At 42.9% G+C, this 23,333-nt stretch overlaps 1 protein-coding gene across 1 annotated transcript in view; it reads right to left on the bottom strand.

Annotated features, from left to right (window-relative positions):
- Positions 1 to 23,333, bottom strand: part of LOC146193372 (MAM and LDL-receptor class A domain-containing protein 1-like) — a 193,511-nt gene that overhangs the window by 113,100 nt on the left and 57,078 nt on the right. The window contains exons 18-25 of the mRNA XM_084600529.1: positions 22,562 to 22,672; positions 19,999 to 20,218; positions 18,758 to 18,922; positions 15,931 to 16,146; positions 13,355 to 13,396; positions 11,596 to 11,730; positions 7,569 to 7,704; positions 4,214 to 4,319 (exon numbers count right to left, since the gene is read on the bottom strand). Coding sequence (XP_084456655.1) covers positions 4,214 to 4,319; positions 7,569 to 7,704; positions 11,596 to 11,730; positions 13,355 to 13,396; positions 15,931 to 16,146; positions 18,758 to 18,922; positions 19,999 to 20,218; positions 22,562 to 22,672 — 1,131 coding nt within the window. The remainder of the gene's footprint in view (positions 1 to 4,213; positions 4,320 to 7,568; positions 7,705 to 11,595; positions 11,731 to 13,354; positions 13,397 to 15,930; positions 16,147 to 18,757; positions 18,923 to 19,998; positions 20,219 to 22,561; positions 22,673 to 23,333) is intronic.

The following is a 23,333-nucleotide window of genomic DNA, read 5'->3' as shown; positions in this document are numbered from 1 at the left end:
GAGGAAAGGCAGGGAGGAAATAATTAAGACTTGTGAGGCAACAGCGGAACACAGTGGGATACCGTCATGTTAGAAACAGCGTCAACACAGGACGGAGCGGGAATAACGCACATGCAACTGGTGTTTATTTCAGAAATACAGATATATATATATATATATATATATATATATATATATATATATATATATATATATATATATATATACACACACCTACTGCAACCCTGCAATCAATGTAAACAGCTTAGACTTGCTGTGCGAAAAGTTGAGAAGAAAAGCCACGTGCTCAGCTAATGACAAAGGAACTTAACTAGAGATGAAGCGGCAAAAAGGTAAACGGGAGTAACAACAGGCTGGCCGGTGAAAACAAACAAGAAAAATAACAACAAGGCTAAAACATTTTAACTTACTGGAGGCGCGCGTGAAGGATGAAATGAAAGTGGCGAGATTAATGGCACGTGCTCGTTTTGAAAGGAACAAAAGGGGTAATAAAACGACGACAAAAAAGGTATGATCTGGTGAAAACAAACAAGACAACAACAAAAATGAAGTTTCAGGGGAGCAGCAAAATATGTTTTCTATGTTTGTGCTGGCCCACAAATAATTAAAGCTGCCGTTAGCACCAGTGAAGTGTGTAAAAAATATTTTAATAATGTTCCAGAGCATTCTCCAGTTGTCTCGCGCGAAGCGCGTGTGGAAGATGTTATGATATTTTTAAGAGCTTATTGATCAAATGATCTGTTTCATATAGACGTTTGTGCTGTGTTCGAAATATCTAAGGCTGACTTTACCAATAAGGTGCGCTTATGAAAATAAGAAAATGAAACTTCAATTTCGTCGCGATGTGTAATGTTCATGGTGCAGTTACGCCACATTTTCAAAAGTTATGTTCATGAACTCTGTCGCCCTCCCCTTTAAGAATCCAACCAAAGTTTTTGGGTATGCCTTTAACTGTTGTCAGGAAAGCTCAAAATATCTGCCCTAGTGCGAAACGCCGGAGGCATGATAAGGCCAATGCTTTGCGAAACCGCCAGCGCGTGCAGGTCTTTGGTCGATCCCCCTCCGCCCCCCCCCCCCCCCCCCCATTACATACTCCTTTTCTTAAACCCATGACGTGCTGCTGCAGGCTAAATGTCGCTTGAATAAATGCAAGAGAAGAAATATTCTGATATTTCGCCTGCATTTCACGTAATTTAACTCGAAATGGGAATTTCGGTGGCATACTGGCCGAACGAAAATGGAAGCACCCATTTCTTGCCACCCCGCAAAGCGTCACTATATAATTCATTGAAAAAAAAAAAAATGGTGTTGACGACAAACTGAAGCCCAGCAGTGGGCTATTAACACGTTTGACTACATTGAATTCCGAGGAAGTCGGTGCATATAGCAACTCTTTCGCACATGGACAAAAGAGCTCTGTTTGTTTTTAGCCACTGTTTCAGCCCCCCCCCCCCAAAAAAAAAAAAAAAAAAAAACTTAAAAAAAAAACAAATCTTATTACTTTTCCCGTTACAGGCGCCTACAGACTTGACGCGAATAACAAAAAGCGTTGCTTGGACCCTGGCTTGTACTGACACTAGCACCGTGAAGCGACCGTAACGTAGTGTGAGGTAAAATGCTCTCAGTACGTTTACGGCTGCTGAAGATAGCTTGAACGCAACTCGCTTCGACTGCTTTCTCGACTTTGACATTTGATATCCACGTAGTCAGCGTGCTCGTTAAAAAACGCTCTCCTCCGTACAATACTCGCGGATGCGGTACCCCACACCCAGGCAATATGTTGCAGTTTTCTTATCGCGGGAATCCGAAATTGCCTAGCGAGTTTCATTCTAAGGCTGCTGATCTAACAAAACGGTATGGACACTGTGTTAGGCTTTCAAGGGAATTCCACAAGACATGACAGGCAATTTGTCGCACTCAAGAAAGGAAAAAAGCAATCAGTAAGACAAACTAAAGCTAGTGAAGGCGGTAAGATTTCCTAGCAAATAAAACTGTTGCTAGAAATTATGTTACGCTCTTTCAATTCCCCTCCCTCTTCGACACTGCGTATGAGTTTGCATTTGCAGAAAAATATCTCAGCGTCCTGGCCTTTTATACATTCCGAAAAACATAGAAAAGAAAAAGTGTTGCGGGTTTTCTGAGCTCGAAAACATTTGGGTACAATTTACTTCTTTGACAATTTAGGACGAGGTCAGTTGGAGGAATATGCAAGACGCCTTCGCTGTACAGTGGGTATAATCTGGCTGATGATGATGATGACTTCTACTCGTATGCAATCACGCAATAAGGAGCAGCGGTATCCTACGACCTACAGGAAAATGGAAGTCTTGTTTAAGCTAGCCAGAAAAACTTTTGGTTTGCATGCAATCCGTCGAGGGATAAATGCAAAAGAAGTAGATTTATCAATTCTATCTCCTGCTACTCTTCTTCGCAACATCTACCCGGAATATTAGATCCGCATACAATGCCCTTCGAAATATTAGATACGCAGCCTTGGAACGAAACTCGCAATGTACGATACATATGCTGCAGCTTAAAGCGGAATTTCCAGTTTTCGCGATAACAAACCTGCAACGAGTTGCCCAGCCATCACAGTGCGGAGGCGACATCCGTGAACAAAACGAGGAGAAACACCTATGCAATGAGCGCGCTCTCTATGCGGCGACCGGAAACCGCCGAAAAAGCTGTCAGAGAGTTCCGCTCCAGCTATTGTCAGTGCATAAACGTACCGAGAGATTCTGCGAGATTCCGAGAATCTTGCATACAATGAAAACCGCTTCGCGGAGCAGGCGGAAATCCAAGCTACGCTTTCCGTCATTTCTGTTAAGTATGCTGGTGCTTGCAGGACGTACAGTCTTTGTCAAACGTCGGCCCAGGGGGTCTGCTTCTGAGCCACTTCGTGAAGCTTGTAATGCATTTCCAGGATTCCAAATTACTTGATGGTAAGAAAATATTTTGTCCTACCTTCTCCAGTGGGAACGACCTCCACTAATGGTAAATGAGCGCCACTACAGGGCTCAGAAGCAGCCCCCCCCCCCCCCCCGGGCTCTACACTTTAGACAAAGGCTGTACATCTGAATGGCCATATACCAACGGCTATCGATTTGTCGATTTTAGTGTGACGTAGGATTAACTTTGTGTTTTCTTCCGTTATTAGCGCCTGATGTTGGCATTAAAACCTTAGTTGAGTTTGAGCGCTCACCTCGTGTCCTTCAATTTCTTGTCTGACGTTGTTCGCGCTGTTTTACAAATCTGTTCTGCTAAGTCATCTCAATGGAGCGCGAGAATGACGAAATCTTCGTAATTGTTACGCCTATCTGGTCAGTGATGTTTTGCCCAAGGGAAAGCGGTTAAAAACAAAGAAGACAGTTGCTGAACTCTAAAATACAACGGCATCACCAGCAGCTTGATCCGATTTAGGCTGCACCTGCAATGCAGCTTCTTTGTGGACACTGTACTCTGTGCCCACTACAATTAGATTATTTTTTACACCGGTCACTCCAGGTTCTGAGTACGCATTTCCTTCACTTTAAAAATGCACATCTTCTCACCTGTCGCTTAGCAGCGCGTGAACATTGTTTTTTTTTTCGGAGACGTTGGAGTTGGAGTTTATTTGTTTCTTTTTACAAGAAAGGGGAAGCCAAGGCAAAAGGCGACAAGCCTGACTGATCCTTAGCGCCCAAAACAGACAACAGCAGACAATAGCACACACCTCTATAGTGTATAAAAAATATTTAAAAAAAACATTATGGAACACTTACATAGATATATAAAAGGTATCAATACTGTCAGTATTTATTAGATATTCAAATCAACAGACCACGCATTCAATAACATAAATGTCACAGCAAAAAATATTTACACAGAAAAGGTCGCATATGAGAAAACTACAGTGACTACCACCCTTGAAATTACAGGGGATATTCATTTAAATATTGTTTTACGTTCTTTTTAAGTACCCTAGATGCGAATGAAAATTCCAGAACGTTAAGAAATAGCTTCTGAAAGAAACACCGGTGCATGGCCGTAATATGTTAGCTGGATAAGGTGTTCATCATTTTCGATTTTGCAGTAAATATGCACAGCTCACTCAAACATGCATATACAGGTATACGTACAAGTGCATGCAAAGTAAGCATTGGTCTTGGTTGCCTGTGTAAAATTGCTACGGAAATGAGCTCGTATTTCCCTGTTACATACGACCGACTCTCACCTCAGTTGGCTCGGAATATCCTGCGATGTCAAAGAGAGCGTGCCCCCATCGGTGCCTCGTTTGAAAAGATGTTATGAAGGCCTTCCCTCCGACGATGAATGTTACCCTGTGGGAGGGTTAATTCTAATGTTATAAAAGAGGTTAAGTAGACATAAAATGTTTTCATTCTCAGCTTAGGGCTTCTAGTCATGCAAATAAGTATCAACAACTAACCCGAAGCAAGCAGTGAAATCAGATACTGGAAACTGATGAAAGCTAAAGAAAGAAAATCATAACCACGCACAAAACGCAAGATAAACCACAATGTTCTCAGAGACAAGAAAGTCAAGTATGTTATTGTACATTTTTGGGAGGCCTGATGTTTCAATAATGTATACTCTATTGTTTCCTAGCCTGCGATACGTCATAGCGGTGCTTGCACGTGCTTCAACACAAAACTCCAGCCTCTGGCACCCTGTTAAGTGACATCAGAAATTTTTAGTCAACTTCATTCCGGCAGGAACTTCATGAACATTAAAGTAATCAAATCAAGGGCCTTATGATAAGCCTTTAATACAATTTTTTATTATTTGATTAAAAACAATTTAGATATTCTTCCAGCTTTCCGCAAACATAGGTGAGCTGTGATTAAAAGCATGTTTACCCCTCCCTCCCAGTGAGATGATATACTAAAGCAATAAACAGAAACCTCAGATGACCCAAGCTGTGGTTGCGTTCCAAACAATGCAGGCCAGGAAAATTAAGTTTAATAAGGAAAACGTCTTGCCGGTGGTATATTTTGATCAAATAGCTTGCCACAGATGCCTCCAGAGCCTTTTCTGTTCAATAATAGCTTTAATCTGTGCGTTACTGGCTAATGTTATGATGGAAGCCACATCGTCATCTGTGCCCGCGCATGAACTTAGAGCAAAACGGTGTTCAGGAGAAAACAAGTAGGTAACGTGCGGAGAAAAGGTAATCCGCTGGATAGAAAGGTTTTCACACACACACACACACACACACACACACACACACACACACACACACACACACACACACACACACACACACACACACACACACACACACACACACACACACACACACACACACACACACACACACACACACACACACACACACACACACACACACACACACACACACACACACACACACACACACACACACACACACACACACACACACACACACACACACACACACACACACACACACACACACACACACACACACACACACACACACACACACACACACACACACACACACACACACACACACGCACGCACGCACGCACGCACGCACGCACACGCACGCACGCACACACACACACACACACACACACACACACACACACACACACACACATACACACACACACACACACACACACACACACACACACACACACACACACACACACACACACACACACGCACACGCACACGCACACACACACACACACACACACACACGCACACGCACACGCTCACGCACACGCACACGCACACACACACACACACACACACACACACATATATATATATGTATATATATATATATATATATATATATATATATATATAATCGAAAAAGAATGACGTGATGACGATGACACATGCTTTATTGGCCAGCAATCCTGGCTCGAGCGCATCGCACCAGGCCACCATGCCACTACCCCCTGCGTCGTCTTAGTAGCATACTAAGCATACTCAACAGAGTTGCGTCACGCCGAAAAAAATATTTATAAAGGTCGAATGACATTGTTGGCTATTTCGGAGAATTTTAACTACCTGTTATGAGCTCATTGTTTTCTGTGAGCACTTCTGCGCTCTGCGCAGACAGCACGACAAAGTAGCTCAGCTTGGTTTACTTGCCCAAACGAGGCCTTCATTCAATCATTCAGCTTTCCCATCTTAAGGCTTTAGCCGGAACTTACACGTAACGCTTGCGCCAAGCCGGCACACATTTTCCTTTGTCACTACTCGAACTACCTCTGTTTTCTGCTACTCTGTATTTGAAGGCAGGTGATGTTCGTCATGCGCCGTAAGATTCATTTTGCCGAAAGATCCCGCCAAAAGTACCGAATGACTAGTGTTGTTATTAATTCCTTTTTTTTATTTTTATTTTTTGCTGGAGTTCTAACGTATCGTTTGGCTCCTCAGAAGAACGTGGCTATATTCGACGGCAGTGATACCGCTCATTCAGTCCCCTCATGCTAAACCTTTCGGACGGAAAAAAAAATTATGGAGCTGCACTTTCTACAGCACGCTAAGCCTGAGATAAGCAAAGCGTAAACTTGGCAGAAGGTTTGTCTCCTCCAAAAAAGGCAGCTGTATTCTATGAAATATTCAAATCTCAACTTATTTCGCCTGCATTTAGGGACCTTCCGACGTGAAATTGGTGGTGGTTCTCCCAAACTTCACTGAGCTGAGTTTAATCGTTGTCGGGGGAGGGCCAAGTCAGCTTTGAAAGTAGTTGAACTAAATTTTTGAATTTCAGGGTAAGGAAGGCGCGAAAAAAATGTTTGAAGTTTGGCCACTCAAAATTTGTGGGAGGAAGGAGTGGTAAGTCGGGGGGGGGGGGGGGGGGGGTGAGGCAACTTTATTGGTCAAACCATCTCTCACCTTTAAACTCATTAAGACAGTAATGCGATAAGGGGGGGGGGGGAGGTTTGTGGCCACCGCACAGGGATGGAAATCAATGAAAACTCTGAGCAAATCACAGCGCACGAGAATGTCACTAAACTCGCTCTCTCTTGGGCTGCGGCGATAGCTATGAGGCTTTGTATTTGCTTCGTACGAGAACCATTTGGGTTCAAAGACACTCCGCTCCAACGGCGCTTTTGTTTTCCTTTTCTGTGCTTATGCCAAGCTAACACAGTCGCTCCCATGTCACGCCTCACGCCCGGCTCGTGTTTTGCAGTTGACATGGCGCTGCGGGGTATACCATCTGAAGAAGGGCAGTAATGGGAAGAGTTTGCGAGAGACAATGCGCACCTGGTGAAGGTGGTGTTTGTATGGGTTCCATGCTCAAGCGCGGGCACACGTGTGATAAAGTCGGAGTATAATTTGAACGTTCATTACGACAGTACATATAGCACAAAAAGGTTTCTAGGTGATTTTCTGCTGATGTGAAAATCGCAAGCTTTAATGGAACATAATAGTAAAGAATAAAAATAGCGTATTGAAAGGAAAAAAAAAAGATTTTGTTATGTAATTTGCACTGTACAGCATATTACTATTACCTTAAACATAAAGTATATACACTTCGGGGCGCCGTGTGGAAAAGAAAAACTTTTCAGAGTGTAAATATATCTTTACTAGTGAGCTTCGCTTATTTTTGAGCTTACCTGACAGGTGCCGCATTGGAAGTGATATGCCAGAAACTGATACAAGCGCCGCTCGTACTGTTCACATCCAACGTAGGGCTCTTCAGACCAGCAATCTGTGCCTTGCCATTCTTATTCTCAGCGAAGATGAAACGGCCTAAAGAAGGGAGGAAAAAAAAAATTTTTTTACTTCTTTTTGTAAACATTATTCGATCTTCTGAACACTTTTGCACTTTTGTAGATGAAAATAAAAATGCGAGCTTTCTGATTGCATCTAGAATACTAAAATCTATATTAAGGCCCATCAAATTTAAAACAAAATAATTCGGGATTCAGATTACACTCACTTATTCTTTTTGAAAGAAAACCTTATCTTGAACTTGCTGTTGATTTTTTCGTGTTCGCGAAGGAGGCTTGAAGTGAATAATTGATCCGTCGAGGATTTGCAAAATCTCACTGTAGATTGAGGTGAGAAATACGGGATTTCACAGTTCGTGCAAGGAATAAAGTACTGAGGCTATTTGCGTAGCATTGTGTTGGTCGGAGGGTTTCTACTTTACTGGGATGCTCACAGCACTACCGAAAGGACACGACGAATTGCACATAACGAAAAAAATACCCGGAAAGCTTCTTAACAACGTACGAAATTCGTTGCGGCTTTATGTTAAAACTCATTTTGTTATGCTTCATATGCTGTTGAGTTAAATAGGATGTTGACAACAGCGTCAGGATGAAAAATAAATATGAATCTGTAATTACCTGCCGAAAATAATTTTTTTTCTCTTAAACCTCAGGCTGAGCCCGTGACATTTCATATGTGTTAGATGACCTTACGTAACTATAATTTGTATGTAACCTCAGCGTCTTGTTCTATGAGGATGTTAATAATAGAGCAAATACTCACTGACACCCACCCAAGCGCAGCTCTACGGCTACTAAGGAAAGGAAAGGGTGTGTTCATAATGCTTCGCTTCCAAGTTATATGTTCAGATGCGTGAGAGGCAACGAAGTTGAAACTATCCTTCGTTATAGGGAGTATTCTGCTTCGCGTGGGGCAACGCATGCCCAAAAAAAGAACTCGGTACGGGCTCAGTGGCTGTGAGTTGTCAAATAAAAAAACATAAACTAACTAAAGGGGCATTTCTTATGATATGCTACGTCAGTATACGCTCTTATTTCGTTTACTGCGTACAATGCTTTATCTTACAAATATTATAGCAGATATCTCGGTGCGGTCACTGGAAGCCGGTTTTACTGTAGGGTTCACACTTTGTGCTTTGTAGAGCTTGACGGTGAGGTTCAAATTCCTTTGATTTTTCAAAACCTTCTGGGAGGCTTTCCGAGCTAAAAGCTTCTCTGGGCAGCTTGACGTAGCCACAGAGATGCTAACGTTGTTTTACACAAGATTGACTACAGATGTACACTGATGTTGTCTTACTAAAACTTCTTGTAAACTTGTATTCTGTACTTTCTCGTTTTATGAGGTTTAACATTCCAAAGCAACTAAGACTATGCGAGACAACGTAGAGGGGGGCCTGCCGAAATTTTGACCATGTGGGTTTCTTCAATCTGTAGTGACATCGCACCGCACACGGGGGCCTTGATTTTCGCCCCAATAGAAAAGCGGCCGCCGCGGATGGCTTTCAATACCGCATGCTTGAGCAGAGCCGCGCAATTACAAATGGCGTCACTTGCATTCTTTCTGAAATAAATACAGACCATTTGGGTGTTTCGTGTTGTACAAGATAACAATATTATTGATGGAAATAACGCGCGAAGAGTCGTCACGTTTCAAATTGCGAATGCAAAAAAGCCAAAGTGAACCAGTGGTCGGATGAGCGCATTTGAGTACGTTATTTCTGGCGACTTGGCCGGTAAGGAATATTAAAAACAAGTCTCTGGTGATGGCAGACGTTCATAATGAAATGCATGAAGTTTATTTGAAACCATAAAGTCATAATTGAAATGATAATTTGTTAGCTTAAGTAATTTTTCGTTGAATCATTCAGCTCTATAATATTCGCAATGCCCACCTTGGTTTACAACCCACATGCACCCACAGCACCTAGTATCGTGACTGCGGTTTGTAACGTGAATCTGCAAAAGGCGAAAAAAAAATTGTCGTTACACACAAGTGGGATTCTTTTGGTCCTGTAGTAGCCCTAATAAAAGAAGCAGTGCCAAAGCGCCCTCTAGCGAGATATTTTGGTAAAATTTTGCAAACATTTTTTTTTCAAAGTACGTATTACATTTTGCCCCCAAAAAAACATGCGCCATAAAAATAAACCATGCTTGGTAAGTTGACAGGTAAGTCGCAAATAAAAACCTCTTCAATTTCCAAAGCATTGCTGATTCATAAGCAATACGGACAAATTTCTCAGATCCTGCCTCTGTTTCTGCGCCATCGTTGAGATGGTTTATACATTCACTCTCAACATTCTGTCCTGTCCGCTTCTAACTAGTGCAGTGTGTTTTAAGCAAGACAGGCTACTGAACCGACTACGGCGTGTCCCTCAAATTGCGAGTAGCCATAATCTATTCTGTATTTTGTCCCAGTATTCTGAACCACCCACTTAAATTTCACAGAGCTTGTGCGGATAATAACGCGCACATTTTAGCTGAATAATATTGTACAGTTCGCACCCAACCCCCCTTACACATCACCTCAGTTCAGAACCTGTGAGAAAACTGTGTAAAAAATAACTAACATGATGCAGTTTTGAAAACGGCACACATGTGATTGAATGAACTGCCTTGGAAAGCTTCCTTGCATCTTTACACGTCTGCGCAAACTTTTGTAATTGCAAAGAGCCATGCAATAAATATATATTCGATTTCTTTAAGCATATTTACAATCTGGAGAAGCTCTTACGCATACTGCAAATGTGCACAAGGAAATATGACTCCAATCCCTTTATCTACTTCAGGGATTCTACCAATATATCAGAAGGGTTCAGTGGGGGTATTACTGATTTCATGTCTTTTATGACGTGGCCATCACATCTTTGTCTGTCATTCCCGATAAAGCTCAATAAATACACTGCACACTTAGGCAGTTTCCGGCGTACTCGATGCTACAGTAATTGTTTCTCTTGACTACACTGTAGACACATCAAGAACCACTGACGATTATAGGCCACTGACGATCATCTAAGTCGCACTGCTATTAGAACAACAGTAATGTTTATATGGACCGTATACATAAATTGCAGTACCAAGTTCGGCTAGCAAAGTTGTCGCGGAAATCTGGAGCTAATGAAATAGAGAACTTATTTCAAAAACCAGGATGTTAAAATGATCTGTGGGGGGGGAGAACGTTTAATAAAATATGGAATTACATGAAGGTTGCTCTGGGGTCAGGCTTAGTGCCCTTCCCCTCACAAACACTAGGTGGAGTCCCTAGTACGGGACCCCAGTGGCTTCCGCTGCCGCCATTGCTCTTTTGACCATGCCCTTTTGGGCTTTCAGGTCGGAGCAGGCGAGTAGGGTTGCCTCCCAGTCCTCCCGGGTGGTGTTTTGGTTAGGTGCAAAGGCAGGGTTGGAGGGGCACGCCCACACCATGTGGAAAAGGTCCGAGGACATTTCCCCGCAGTGTGGGCACTCCCCGGAGAAGGCACTGTCAAAATGTTTAAGTGACGCCGGGCACATCATAGTATTCGTAAGGAGGCGAAGAAACACGCGTTCCTCCGCTCTTGTTAACCCTTTACACGGGTGGGGGTAAATATTGTGCCTGTTTTGGTACAGCTGCGTAATTTCTCTGAAAGTGTAGGCTGGTGTAAATTCTTCTGAGGAGGAAGGGGACGAGGTTGCCCGGTTAGAAAGCGCGCGGGCGGCTTCTTCAACGCGAGTATTCATTGTTCGACTAGCAAAACAACGCCTCTGAAATTAGCAAGTTCTCAAACGAGTGCAACAAGGAAGTAACTTGTAAGTAACGCGAATGAAAGGTTCAACAGAAATATTTAAACTGATGGGTCAATATGGAACCACAAGGTTGCCCCTTTCGGGGGCCGATGACGTACTCTGTAACAGCCGCATAGACTATCGTTACCTCTGTAGGCCCGCAGAGTATGATCGGAGCGTGGAAATGCAGGGACCCCACTGGCCGGATCGTTCAGGGTCCACAACAGCGAGCCGCCCTCCGGTCTCCAGCCACACATGGTTCCGTCTTCGAAGGAGCACTGGGCTGCGATTTTGGGAAAAGCCAAGCAGTGTGAGCAACAAAATGCATGTGGGCAGAGAGACTGATTATAGGAGCACAAGCTCAATACTAACGAAACATTAACTATCAAATTCCAAAAGTTAGGCAATCAATCCATGCCAACAAACAGATAACAACATCGTGATCATGATAATGCGCTCCCAATTCAAACGACGAAGTCAAAGTTTCGCTGACTCTGCAGAAACTTGATAAATCAGTATCTCACTAATTACCAGCAATTATGACTCAGCTCCTTCTTAGTAGATAATCCTAGCTGAGTGAACAAAAGGTCGAGAACTCCCAATCATAAACATATTCTCTGCGTTTTTACGTCTCAGCAATAGTTGGTTCGCCCCCCCCCCCCCCCCCTTCCTTTTCTTCCCACAGCTTCGTCACAGAGACGGCAAACATGGAAACGATAGGCCCTCAACATAGCAACACTGCGTAAAACCGATTTAAAGCAACCGCTAGGTACGTCATGTACCGCTCAGGTCATAATTACACTTCTCAGTAGTGCGACAGTTATGCTTCTACTTAGGATAATTGTTTTATTAGTTATTCCACCAAGTTTTAAAGGGCAAAGAAGTAAAGCAGGAGCAGAACACAGTGGTAAGCCACCACCTGTCTGCAGCGCTTATTAGATGCTAGGCGAATAGGCCTTTGAATGGAAATCATTTCAGCGTGTGTATACATGAGAGACATTCTGGAGCCAAAATGTGTCGCCCTGTATTTCTGGCAACTCGGAGGACATGGTCGTTGCTTACCCTTTGATGCTTCATCTTGCGGTTAAAATGTTTGCAAAAAAAATAAATTCTGTGCCTTCTGTAAAACACTTCACCAAGTCTAAATTATGTTTCACCAGAGGGGAGTTCTATCCACATGTTCAACTGGGTGTTTGTGTCAATAAACGGAAAATAATTGTTAGTTGCACTTCCTCAAATTATATAAATACGGCTAATACGAATGCGCACCACTTAAAACTTTCTGGGGAAGAAAAAGATTTTGGTTACCATTTATTATGTGGTGTGCAACGTTCCGAGGTAATACACGAGCTATAAGTTCTGCTGTCGGGCAGAATTCTGGATTGCTTTCGATACCCTGGTGAATTTTATTATGGACTGGCACCTCACAGATCACGGAGTTTATTCCAAACCGTCGATAACATGGCTACCGGAGACGGGATCCCATGTCGAGACCTTAATTAGGATCAGCAGACAAAACGCACGAAGAAATGCCTATACAGACCTGGCACAAATGCTATGACTGGCACTGAAATGACGTGTCTAATTCCCCAAATCAAACTCTATATTACTGAATGGTTCAACTTGTTAAAATTGGGCAGGCATGCCACACATCCTGTTCCTCTATTTGAATGATGTGGAAATAATTTATTCCCAATATGTAGAGCTTCTGGAAGTAAAATGCCGTAAACTATTTCCTACCACAGTGAACAATAGCACTGGCAACGTACACCAAAAAAACGCGGGTGCATCGGAGTGCGGCTTCGCTTTATGCCAACGATCCGTATTTGAGAGCTGCTGTTTAGTCGACGTCAAAATTTACCGGCATTTAAAATAGGCAAAAGGATGAAAAGAAAATAAGCACTCACATGCGGAATCTTTGTCGGCGCCTGGTCGGACATGCGCAGCCACTGCAACAGGAGAATTTCTTGTGAGTAAGAGTCCAATTGTGGATTGGATCAGCTTGAATCTCAATAATAAGCAGGATTCTTCGACAATATTTCTCAACTCTTGCTTTGCGCACGGAGTTGTATCGCTGATAGACAGCGGATATCTCGGTTATTATGTAGCTATAGAGGGTTTAAAATGAGGCGAGCATAGGTGACGTTTGGTACTCATTTTGATTCGCCTCCTCCTAGGTAGGCTGCAGCAGTATATGGATCGGGAGCTTCCGGACGTGCAAGCTGGGTTTCGCAAGGGCAGAGGAACTAGAGACCAGATTGCCAACCTTCGCTGGATGATGGAAAAAGCAAGAGTTCCAGAAACCCATCTGCTTCTGCTTTATTGATTATGCGAAAGCGTTTGACTGCGTAGGTCACAACAGATTGTGGCAAGCTCTCCAAGAGATGGGAGTTCGAATTCACCTCCTCTGTCTCCTCAGGAACCTGTATGAAGGGCAAGAGGCCACAGTCAGAAATGGGCATGTTCTTACTGATTGGTTTCCGATTGAGAAAGGAGTGAGGCAAGGCTGCATACTGTCGCCCTGCTTATTTAACCTATATGCAGAGTGCATTATGAGGAAGGCGGGTCTGGACGAGTCTTCAGCTGGAGTAAAGATTGCTGGAAAACGTATCAACAACCTTAGATATGCGGATGATACCACTTTAATGGCAGAAAGTGAATTGGAACTCGAGAGACTTCTGATGCGCGTACAAGAAGAGAGTGAGAGGTTTAGGCTTAAACTGAACATTAAAAAGACAAAGATCATGGCGTCTTGCCCTATCAAGTCCTGGAGCATCAATGGACAAGAAGTGGAAGCTGTGACAGATTTTCTCATCTTGGGCTCCAAGATTACCTCGGAAGGAGACTGCAGCCATGAAATTAGGAGACGCCTGCTTCTGGGAAAGAGAGCAATGGTTAGCCTTGACCGCCTAGTAAAGAGCACAGACATTAGTCTACCAACCAAGATTCGTATAACTCGTGCTATGGTATTTCCAGTTCTGATGTATGGATGCGAGAGTTGGACTGTAAAGAAGGCTGACCGCCGAAGAATTGACGCGTTTGAATTGTGGTGCTGGCGGAGAATCTTGAGAGTTCCTTGGACGGCCAGAAGATCAAATCAGTCGATATTGTCGACCATAAACCTTGACTGTTCACTAGAGGGTCAAATTCTAAAGTTAAAGCTCAGCTACTTTGGTAATCTGATGAGAAGAGAGGAGTCGCTGGAGAAAGATTTGATGTTAGGAGAGGTTGAGGGTCACCGGAGAAGGAGTAGGCAGCGAACGCGATGGTTAGGTGGCATCCTCGAGGCGCTGCAGATGAAGTTATGTGATGTTAGGAAGATAGTGAGAGACCGGAAAGCGTGGCGTGCTATGGTCCATAGGGTCACGAAGAGTCGGGCACGACTGAACGACTGAACTGAACTGAACTTAATTCGCCAGGTACAATGAATTAGTTTAGCGACCCTCGAAATCAATTATGTTATGTTTCAGAGAAGGAGAAATTTGAACTCGCACGCAACAAAGTTTTTTAGAAAATGACGTGTAAAATTACCGACGTCCAGTGACATTTCTTTTTTGGTTAAAAACTTATCTTGGCGGCGTCCAGTATTTTATTCATAAGCATACATTAAGCCTAGGGATGATACGGCTGAAGCTAAGGCCATTTCATTCAACTAAACTTCATAAAGGCCAGGATCTGTCTTGATACCATCGTGGTCTAAATAATAAACTATGTGACAGACGAAATATCAATGGTGTAATAAATACCACATAAAGGTCAGGACATTTTAGACAGCAATATAGAGAATTAAGCTGACATCTGCTTTTCTTTCGGCAGTGTCTTTCGGCAGTGTCTTTCTAATATCCCATATTTTGGTATTCATTTATGCATCATAAAAGTTTCTTGCTATAATATAGCGTTTTTCAGTAACCTAATTATATCACTACACAAGTGACATGATACCTTATGCGACTGAAAACATTCATTTCTTGTTCATATGCGTGAATAAAACGCTTTTAGAACGCGACTACTCTTTAAATGGGTCCATATTAAACAGAACTAAAAGAAAATTCCCTATGTCAAGCTACAGTAGATATCTACACAGGTTAGACCGCCAATTCCTGCGTTGAAAGAATCCGGCACCTATGTATGAATGAACATTTATCCTGGAATAGTTAATACAGAACGTCCAACGGAAACCAGAGCTTAGCACATATTAATCAAGCTATCCTTTTTGAGCGCACGTGCACGATGTGTGGAGAAGATAGGGATGTTATAGAAAGAAATTCACGATGTCTTATGCCAAACTCTGGGCGTATAGCAACACCGCTCCTGGGCGATTGCTATAAGGGATACTCGAACGCACGCTACAGGATCACCTCAGTTTCCCTTCATAACACTCATATAATCGAAGGTGGCTTAAAACGTGTCAGAATCAGAGGATCAGTAAAAGCTACTCTGGTGCTAAGAAAGAATAAAGTGTCAAGTGTGAATGGTCAGTTACCTGAGGTGACTCGGATGCTGCCCAAAGCCATCGCTCCATTCGTCCTCTCTCCTCGAGTCACCTTAACCGCCAGCCGGCAGTTACTACCACGCTTCAGTGGCACGTCTACGGTTGTCCACTCCGACACCTCGCCGAGCTCTTGAGAACGCTGAATCACACCTTTCGCTGAGGCTCCGTCACCGTAGCACACCAACGACAAATTCGCTGCCACAATATCTGCAACGGGTCGAGGAGGAGCAGTGCAACAGTTACGTTACATTTCTCCGCTTCATACTGTGACGCTCAAGGATGCGAAATTTGTGAAAGCCTACTGTTGTCGTCAGTTCATGCGAAGATTTCTCTGTTGGAAAACTCCTTCATATACCTTGATCTCGACGCTGTAAACCTTCTAGGATATTACACATTTTCGCATCTTAAATCTCTCTCTGTTGGTAAACGGGTAATGAAATGCGCGACCGTCTATCGCTATAACTGGTGATCTTTCATAAATATGTTCTATACTTCAAGAGGAAAATGCCCCTAATCCGCGGCAGCACATGTCATTGCCCTTTCAATCTATGACCGGAAAACATCAAAACTTAAACACTAGACAAAAAAAAAACAAAAAAAAAACAATGGGACTATTGGAAAAGTGGCTGATCGAGTCTTATAAATATAAACAAATGAATCAAAAGTGAAACCAGTGCCGAGAAAATGCCATGTGTCTGCTGGTACCACACCCTAACATCTGTGTTTTAAGCTTTGGAATGAAAACACCCCCCCCCCCCCCACACACACACACACATGGTTTCAATGCAGACTTTTCGCTAAAAATGCAACCAAAGAACTTTAGAACTCGCATGAAGGCCCTCTAATGAAGTATCTTACCATCATCATCACCAGCTCGACTATACCTCCTGCATGGAGAAGGCCTCTCCAATATTCCTTCAATTAATCCAGTCCTGTGCTAGCTATATTCACATCACCCCTGCAAACCTCCTAACCGCATCTTCCCACCTAAGTTCCTGCGGCTACCTATTCCGATTCTTTTCCTTGGAATCGAATGTGTCCCTCTTACCGACCATCTCATATGCTTTCTTTGCACTAAATGTCCAGCCAATGCACATTTTCCCCCTACCGAAATTTGAAATTACTTTGTGTGTCGCAGTGAATGCTTTCACAACAGTGCCATTTTTCATTCCTACCTTAGTAAGTCCTTAGAGAAAATACGAATATTTCCTAACCGATATTTGCCATTTCGAACTGGTATTGGTTGGTGATATTGTGGTCACTCCTTAACCCTTCATGTTGCATGCCAAATAAAAGAGAGAGGTTAAGGGGCGCACGCAAGAATAGGGCTTTAAAGTTGAGTGTGATCATATTCAATTGTTTGGCAATAGTCTTTGCAAGCGCATACCTTGATAATTACTCTTTTTGAAAAAAAAAAAAAACATTACGGATCAGATAAAAGAGTTACAAATACTTAGTCAATTGTCATTGTAAAATGCATCTTCGCTGTCTCAGCTTGATTATCTTATACTAGCAACGCGTAGCTACGCTTTTGCATTAAGCAATAACAAAGCTTAGGCCAGTTTTCTTAGAAGCGTTGATGTACCTTTCATACCCCTTCCATGTCTTCGCATTTACTGCAGAGGCATCAGCATGATTAACAAAGTCCTTTCTTGTTCACGCAAATTTTTGTATGCGCATTTCTCAACGGCTTCTCTAAGAATGATGCAATGCCCGTGCTTTTAAGGACGGTTTTGGATTACCTTTCTTGTTTATGCAAATTTTTGTATGCGCATTTCTCAGCGGCTTCTCTAAGAATGAGCCAATGCCCGGGCTTGTAAGGACGGTTTTGCATTTAGATTATTCAGTAACCAAATCAGTTCATTGAACCCCGACGCGGTGGGTTAGTGGGTAAGGTAGTCGACTGCTGAAATCCAGGACGCGGGATTGAATCCCGGCAGCGGCGACCGCTTTTCAGTAGACGTGAAAAGTAAGGCGCCCGTGTGCTGTGCGATGGCAGTGCACGTTAAAGAAACCCAAGTGGTCGAAATTTCCGGAGCCCTCCACTAAGGCGTCCTTTATAGCCAGAGTCGCCTTCAGACGTTAAACCTGATAAGTTAAACCTAAACCAAATCAGTTTTTTAAGGCACTATTACGAGTGCGTCAGTGACGTTTTAGCTAACTACACCAGATACGCTCTACTATTCCCTCTCTATTTTTTTAGGCAACAAATGCTTTCCCTATAGGTAACAATTAGGCACCGCATTTAGCCATTTGAATTCTTTTTTGATGTAATGCCAGCCGTTAACAGTCTACAGAAGGGAAGTCTGCCCTAAAGCTTAATTTCTTTCTTAGTACAATATTCATAGTGTTTCTGATATTATTGAGGAATGTAAGTCTCGCAGATTGACAAATTAAAGGTATCTTTGTCTTTAATAAACTATTCATTTCCGGGGGACATAAAACTGCTCGTGAGGATGTGTACCTCACTGATTGAAATAGAAAGTGCGTCTAGCTACTCTGAAAGGGGGAGGGACGGATGTGGCTAGTAGATTCCTAACTAGTGCATAAATAAATGTGCAGTAGGCCAGGTCACAATTACACTGCAGGAGCCTTCCCTGCTCTCGTAAAACAAGACGTCATGGCCGAACATATATCCACTTTCTAGTAGAGTGCACAAGTTACTCCAAGGGTATACTAAGCTGTCTCGAAGTATACAGAACACTACAAGGGCGGCTTCAAATAATTAACTCACAGGAACGCTCCTCAGTCAGGGCAAAATAGCTTTCTGTTTGGTTACTATTTTATTAATTACACAAATGGAACAAGATCGACTCACCTGGCCCGTTCCTAAAGTACTGGACGACAATTTTCTTCTGGTCATCGCTGACATCAAACGGCGCACTGAGTAGACCTACGGCCTTCACAAACTGTGACCTTGCAATTGGCTGTTTATCCTTCCTACCAGTTGTCAGGTCCAGGTAGGCGAACGGCGAGATTGCATCTGCGTGGTAAAAGCAGAACGTTAACCTGTAGATAAGGAGAGCCACGGTGTCGGCCGACAGGTGAGTTTTCTAAAATTAGCAGCGTATGAAGACTGAAAGTATCTGCTTGGCAGGCACACATACTGTGATGCGCGTCCAAATTTCAAACAGCTGCTCAGCAGAGCATATTACCTATACCGAGCGAACCGGTTTAGCGGAGGGGGTTATTTGGCGTTGTTTTATTCTCTTTTGTTTTTGCACCAAGCTGAAATAACAGTACTAATCATACGAATGGTTAAAGTATCCGCTCATTGATTTGGTCCTGAATTTTGAACCCCTTGCCTTAATGAGAGTTTCCTGCAAGGTTCACCTTGAACTTTAGCGCTACAAAGCTCTCGGTCCGTGTCCGACAGCTCCACTTGGAATGCCCCACAAGGGAAATTCATTGCAGCAGCTCCATTGCAAAGCACCGAACATTTAGCCGCTTTACTTCTATGCATCACTGCAGCTAAAGAAACACAAAATTATTACTGCTTATTTATGGTGAATTATCTTCATCCATTATTTAGAAATCGATATTTGGAACCAAGAGGATCGGTATTTTGGACTCCTTAAGCAAAGTAATGCTGGGCGCATAAATTATGAACACTTAATGGCCCCGCCAGGACTGAGAACGCGGAACTGGTCTGTTAATCCTCATTGTTATTGTAAAACGAGGAATTTCGCACTATTTTTATTTCTAACATTATTCATATTTCATTCACACATTTTGCTTCGGTCAGAATACTATTTTCATTCTTAGGAACATAGGTTGCCTACTTGATATACAGCATTAACTTTTAACAGTCATGCGGCGGTGTGAAATGTATACTGATTTTTGTTTCTCACAAAATTAATATCAGACCACTCCGTAGACTTAGCATTAATGAAACGGAAATGCTGACGAAATTGTGGTTCCACCCCAACTTGGGATTGCGAGGAAGAATGAATTTTTTGTATGAAGAATACATGGTCACAGTCTTCTATTCCATGGTTATTTTTACTGCTTCTACCTTTCCTATAGTGGCTGCAGCTTTGACAGGGAAAAATGTTTTACCACTGGGAACTGGGACGGTCGGTTGCATGTTGGGGTTTTCAAGACGACCACTTCCGACGAACCAGCGGAAGTCGCCCTCAAACTTGTTAACGTAGCCGCAGAGGCCATCAGTGAAGTTGCACTCGGCAATGTGGACGCAGGGTTCAGGTCGCAAAGCCACGTCGTCCAGTCTAATAGACTGAAGTTTCTGCGCTGGCAGCCTCGCTCGGAACAAAATTTGCTGCGCGGGGAGAGGAAAAAGAAGGTATGCGATTGAGTGGTACGGGATAGGAATTCTCACTAACTAAACTTTTTTGCGAAATGAGCAATCTATTGAAGCAGGCTGTCAATCTGGAATGCAATTTTGAGCTAGAACGTCGGTAGGTTAGCTAATACTTTGGCATGTGCCGATGAAAACACGGCAGCAATTCAGGCTATATAAAGCTATTGGCACTCATTACAAAAACGTAATACCTCTAAATCACGCATAACGGAAAGCGGAATCAAAAGCGAGCACAACAGTGTAACATTGCGCCCTACTAATGAAGCATGTTTTAAATATGCAATCCGTGCATGTAAACCCATTGAAAAAACAATTTCGAGAGCACTTTAGAATCTACACTGCAGAAATGCGAAAGCCTGTGCTGCGCTGCTGCACACGGTGCATCATGTTTGCTGACATTTTCATTATCAACTAAATGCACCGTCATTATCATTGCCACTGTTATCATTGTCATTATCACAAATTGCAGCATCATTTGCATGGCTACTATCATACTCACCCTATACAGGGACAATTATTATGTGCGTTTTACCATCCCGGGCGTGGCGCATTTGTTTAAAGCGCAAGGCGGGGAATACGAGTGATGGAGGATTGATTTCTGGTTGAGACTGGATTTTTATTTTTCTAATGACATTATCATGATGATTGAGAAGTGACACATCAGCGAACAAATTCGATGCGCAGATATGACGCACAAATCCCGCACACATCTCGCGCACAACTCTCGCGAATGGGATTGCGTTCCCAGAGCCTAGAAAGACTTTCGCCTTAAAGAGCAACCAGGTTTCACCGTTTACCTTGTCCCTAACAGCACTAAAAAGCGGCCTTCAGCTCATGTGCTGTCTATAGAGTCTCACATCTACATCCGTTTTCAATGCATTGCAAAAACTAATCATTTATGGGACCGATTTGTTGGTGCCGTCATTCAAACACGTTCAAATAGGGGTGACAAGACATATATGCTTAAGCAGAATAGGTGCGAGTAATATATAGTAATATAATATATATGCGAGTATATTATGTAATTACACATTACTATTAATTGCAATTTCGAAGAATTCTAAACTGAGATAACGTTTTCAGCACGCTTCAGAATTCGGTGTGCACCCACTCTCGCATATATGCGAATAATAGGCGTTTAGGTTATTATTCCGTAAACAATATTTCAACATCCCATAAATCTTGAAAAAAAAAAAAAAAAAGAAATGCTTCCGATGTAGAACAGAACAAATTTTTCTCGATATAGCGGCGGTCATCGCAGAACTAAACACTGTGGGGCCACCAAAAAATGTTTTTAATATAATTTATGGGTATTGTTGCAATATGAAGCGTATATCCTAAAATACCAATTATTCGCGGAAGTTCTTATTTTGGCACACCTAAAACAAATATCCGACATGGAGCAGGTAATACGTTTCAAAATAGTTGGGTTCTGCTTGTTTTAAAACAAGAACTACCAGTTTGTTATTGGCTGAATATGAACATCGCAGTTACTCTACACGACAGCTTTCTCTATAGAGTCGTAAGTTTTGTCATGTAGCATGTGTTTTTCCCCTCCTATGCTGATTTACAATCTTTTTTGGCATGCACTGCCTAGGAATCACTACCGCTCAAGATTAAACACAATAATTTTCTTGAACATGTCGCCAAAAAACATTGGTTTACATACAAGAACAGTAAAATTCAGTATCACTGATGAGAAGAGAGGAGTCGTTGGAGAAATATTTGATATTGGGAAAGGTTGAGGGTCACCGGAGAAGGGGTAAGCAGCAAACGCGATGGTTAGATGACATCCTCGAGGCGCTGCAGATGAAGTTATGTGATGTTAAGAAGATAGTGAGAGACCGGAAAGCGTGGCGTGACATGGTCCATAGGGTCACGAAGAGTCGGACACGACTGAACAACTGAACCGAACTGAAAATTCAGTATCAGGGATCGTAATGCGCTTCGGCCGTCCATCGAGTGAGCGGCCCGTGGCGGCGTCAAATCCCTTCAAGCAGCATACGTACCGGCGCCAAAGCCTCGTCTCTTCCCAACGTCCTTTGCAGGTCATGAAGCACTGACTTGACAAGTGCACGCTTCTTAAAGGCCAGTATAACCCAGACGCAATTGCAAAATCCATGACGCGCCTTGAACTGCGGCAGCACTCCGCTCAAGATCGGCGCACAACATCGCCCCCCCCCCCCCCCCCACCCTCAGAACATAAGGGGTCCTGCACCGTTGCCACTGGTCCGCAAGGGATCTCTGACCCATACTTCGCTGAAAACCACTAGTCTATATTTTTGTTACTGTGTTCCTCACCTGAAAGTCCTTCTTCTGAACGAACTGCACCCTTGCCAGGGTCCATTCCCTTTGCGAAGGTACTGGCATACTCCAGAGACTTTCACTTTTCCCATTCACCGCCACATCCACCTGGATGCGGAAAAATACCTCTTAGGTAACATTGTCTAATTATTGAGCATGTTTGTCTAAAACGCTTCTGATTTGAAACTAGGGATCAACAAGCTAGGATCGAAGTACGTATGACTAAGAAACATGTATTGCCTTTACGCATGAATGCCACCCGAATCGGATAACAGGGCCTTGCATGATGACGGTAAATGTGCTTTTTAAAAGCACTAAGAGCGTCTTTCCCCCTTACTTCATCCTCTTTTTTAAGATTTTTAACCTATTTTCTTTCGAAGTGAATCAATGTTCCTCCTATTCGGAGTCAGCAAATTTTGCGGAAAATTTGACATTACTGTTCGATAATGCTCTGTGCATAATTATTAGGCTTCATTTTACCGCCATTCAGTCCTATTGAAAGCAATAGTGTCCTCCCACCAACAGTGTATAGAATAAATATCATATACAGAGCTCCTATAGATGTAACAGCTTTGTCGAGGAGGCTGTTCATTAGCACTGAGCCAATGCTGGTCTGCAAGTACATATTTTGATGTTGTCAGAGCAGTTTTCTTTTGAAAATACTCAGAAAATCTTTTCAGCTTCAGCAGGAAAGGATGATGAAATAACAGTCACATTCTGAAAGTTTTCGAGGAATTATCAGCGCATCGTATTTATAAAACCAACGCAT

This window comes from Amblyomma maculatum, chromosome 4 (genome assembly GCF_055883805.1).
Source record: "Amblyomma maculatum isolate TAMU_Amacu chromosome 4, ASM5588380v1, whole genome shotgun sequence".
NCBI lineage: Eukaryota > Metazoa > Arthropoda > Arachnida > Ixodida > Ixodidae > Amblyomma > Amblyomma maculatum.
This window is presented reverse-complemented; position numbering and strand designations above follow the sequence as displayed.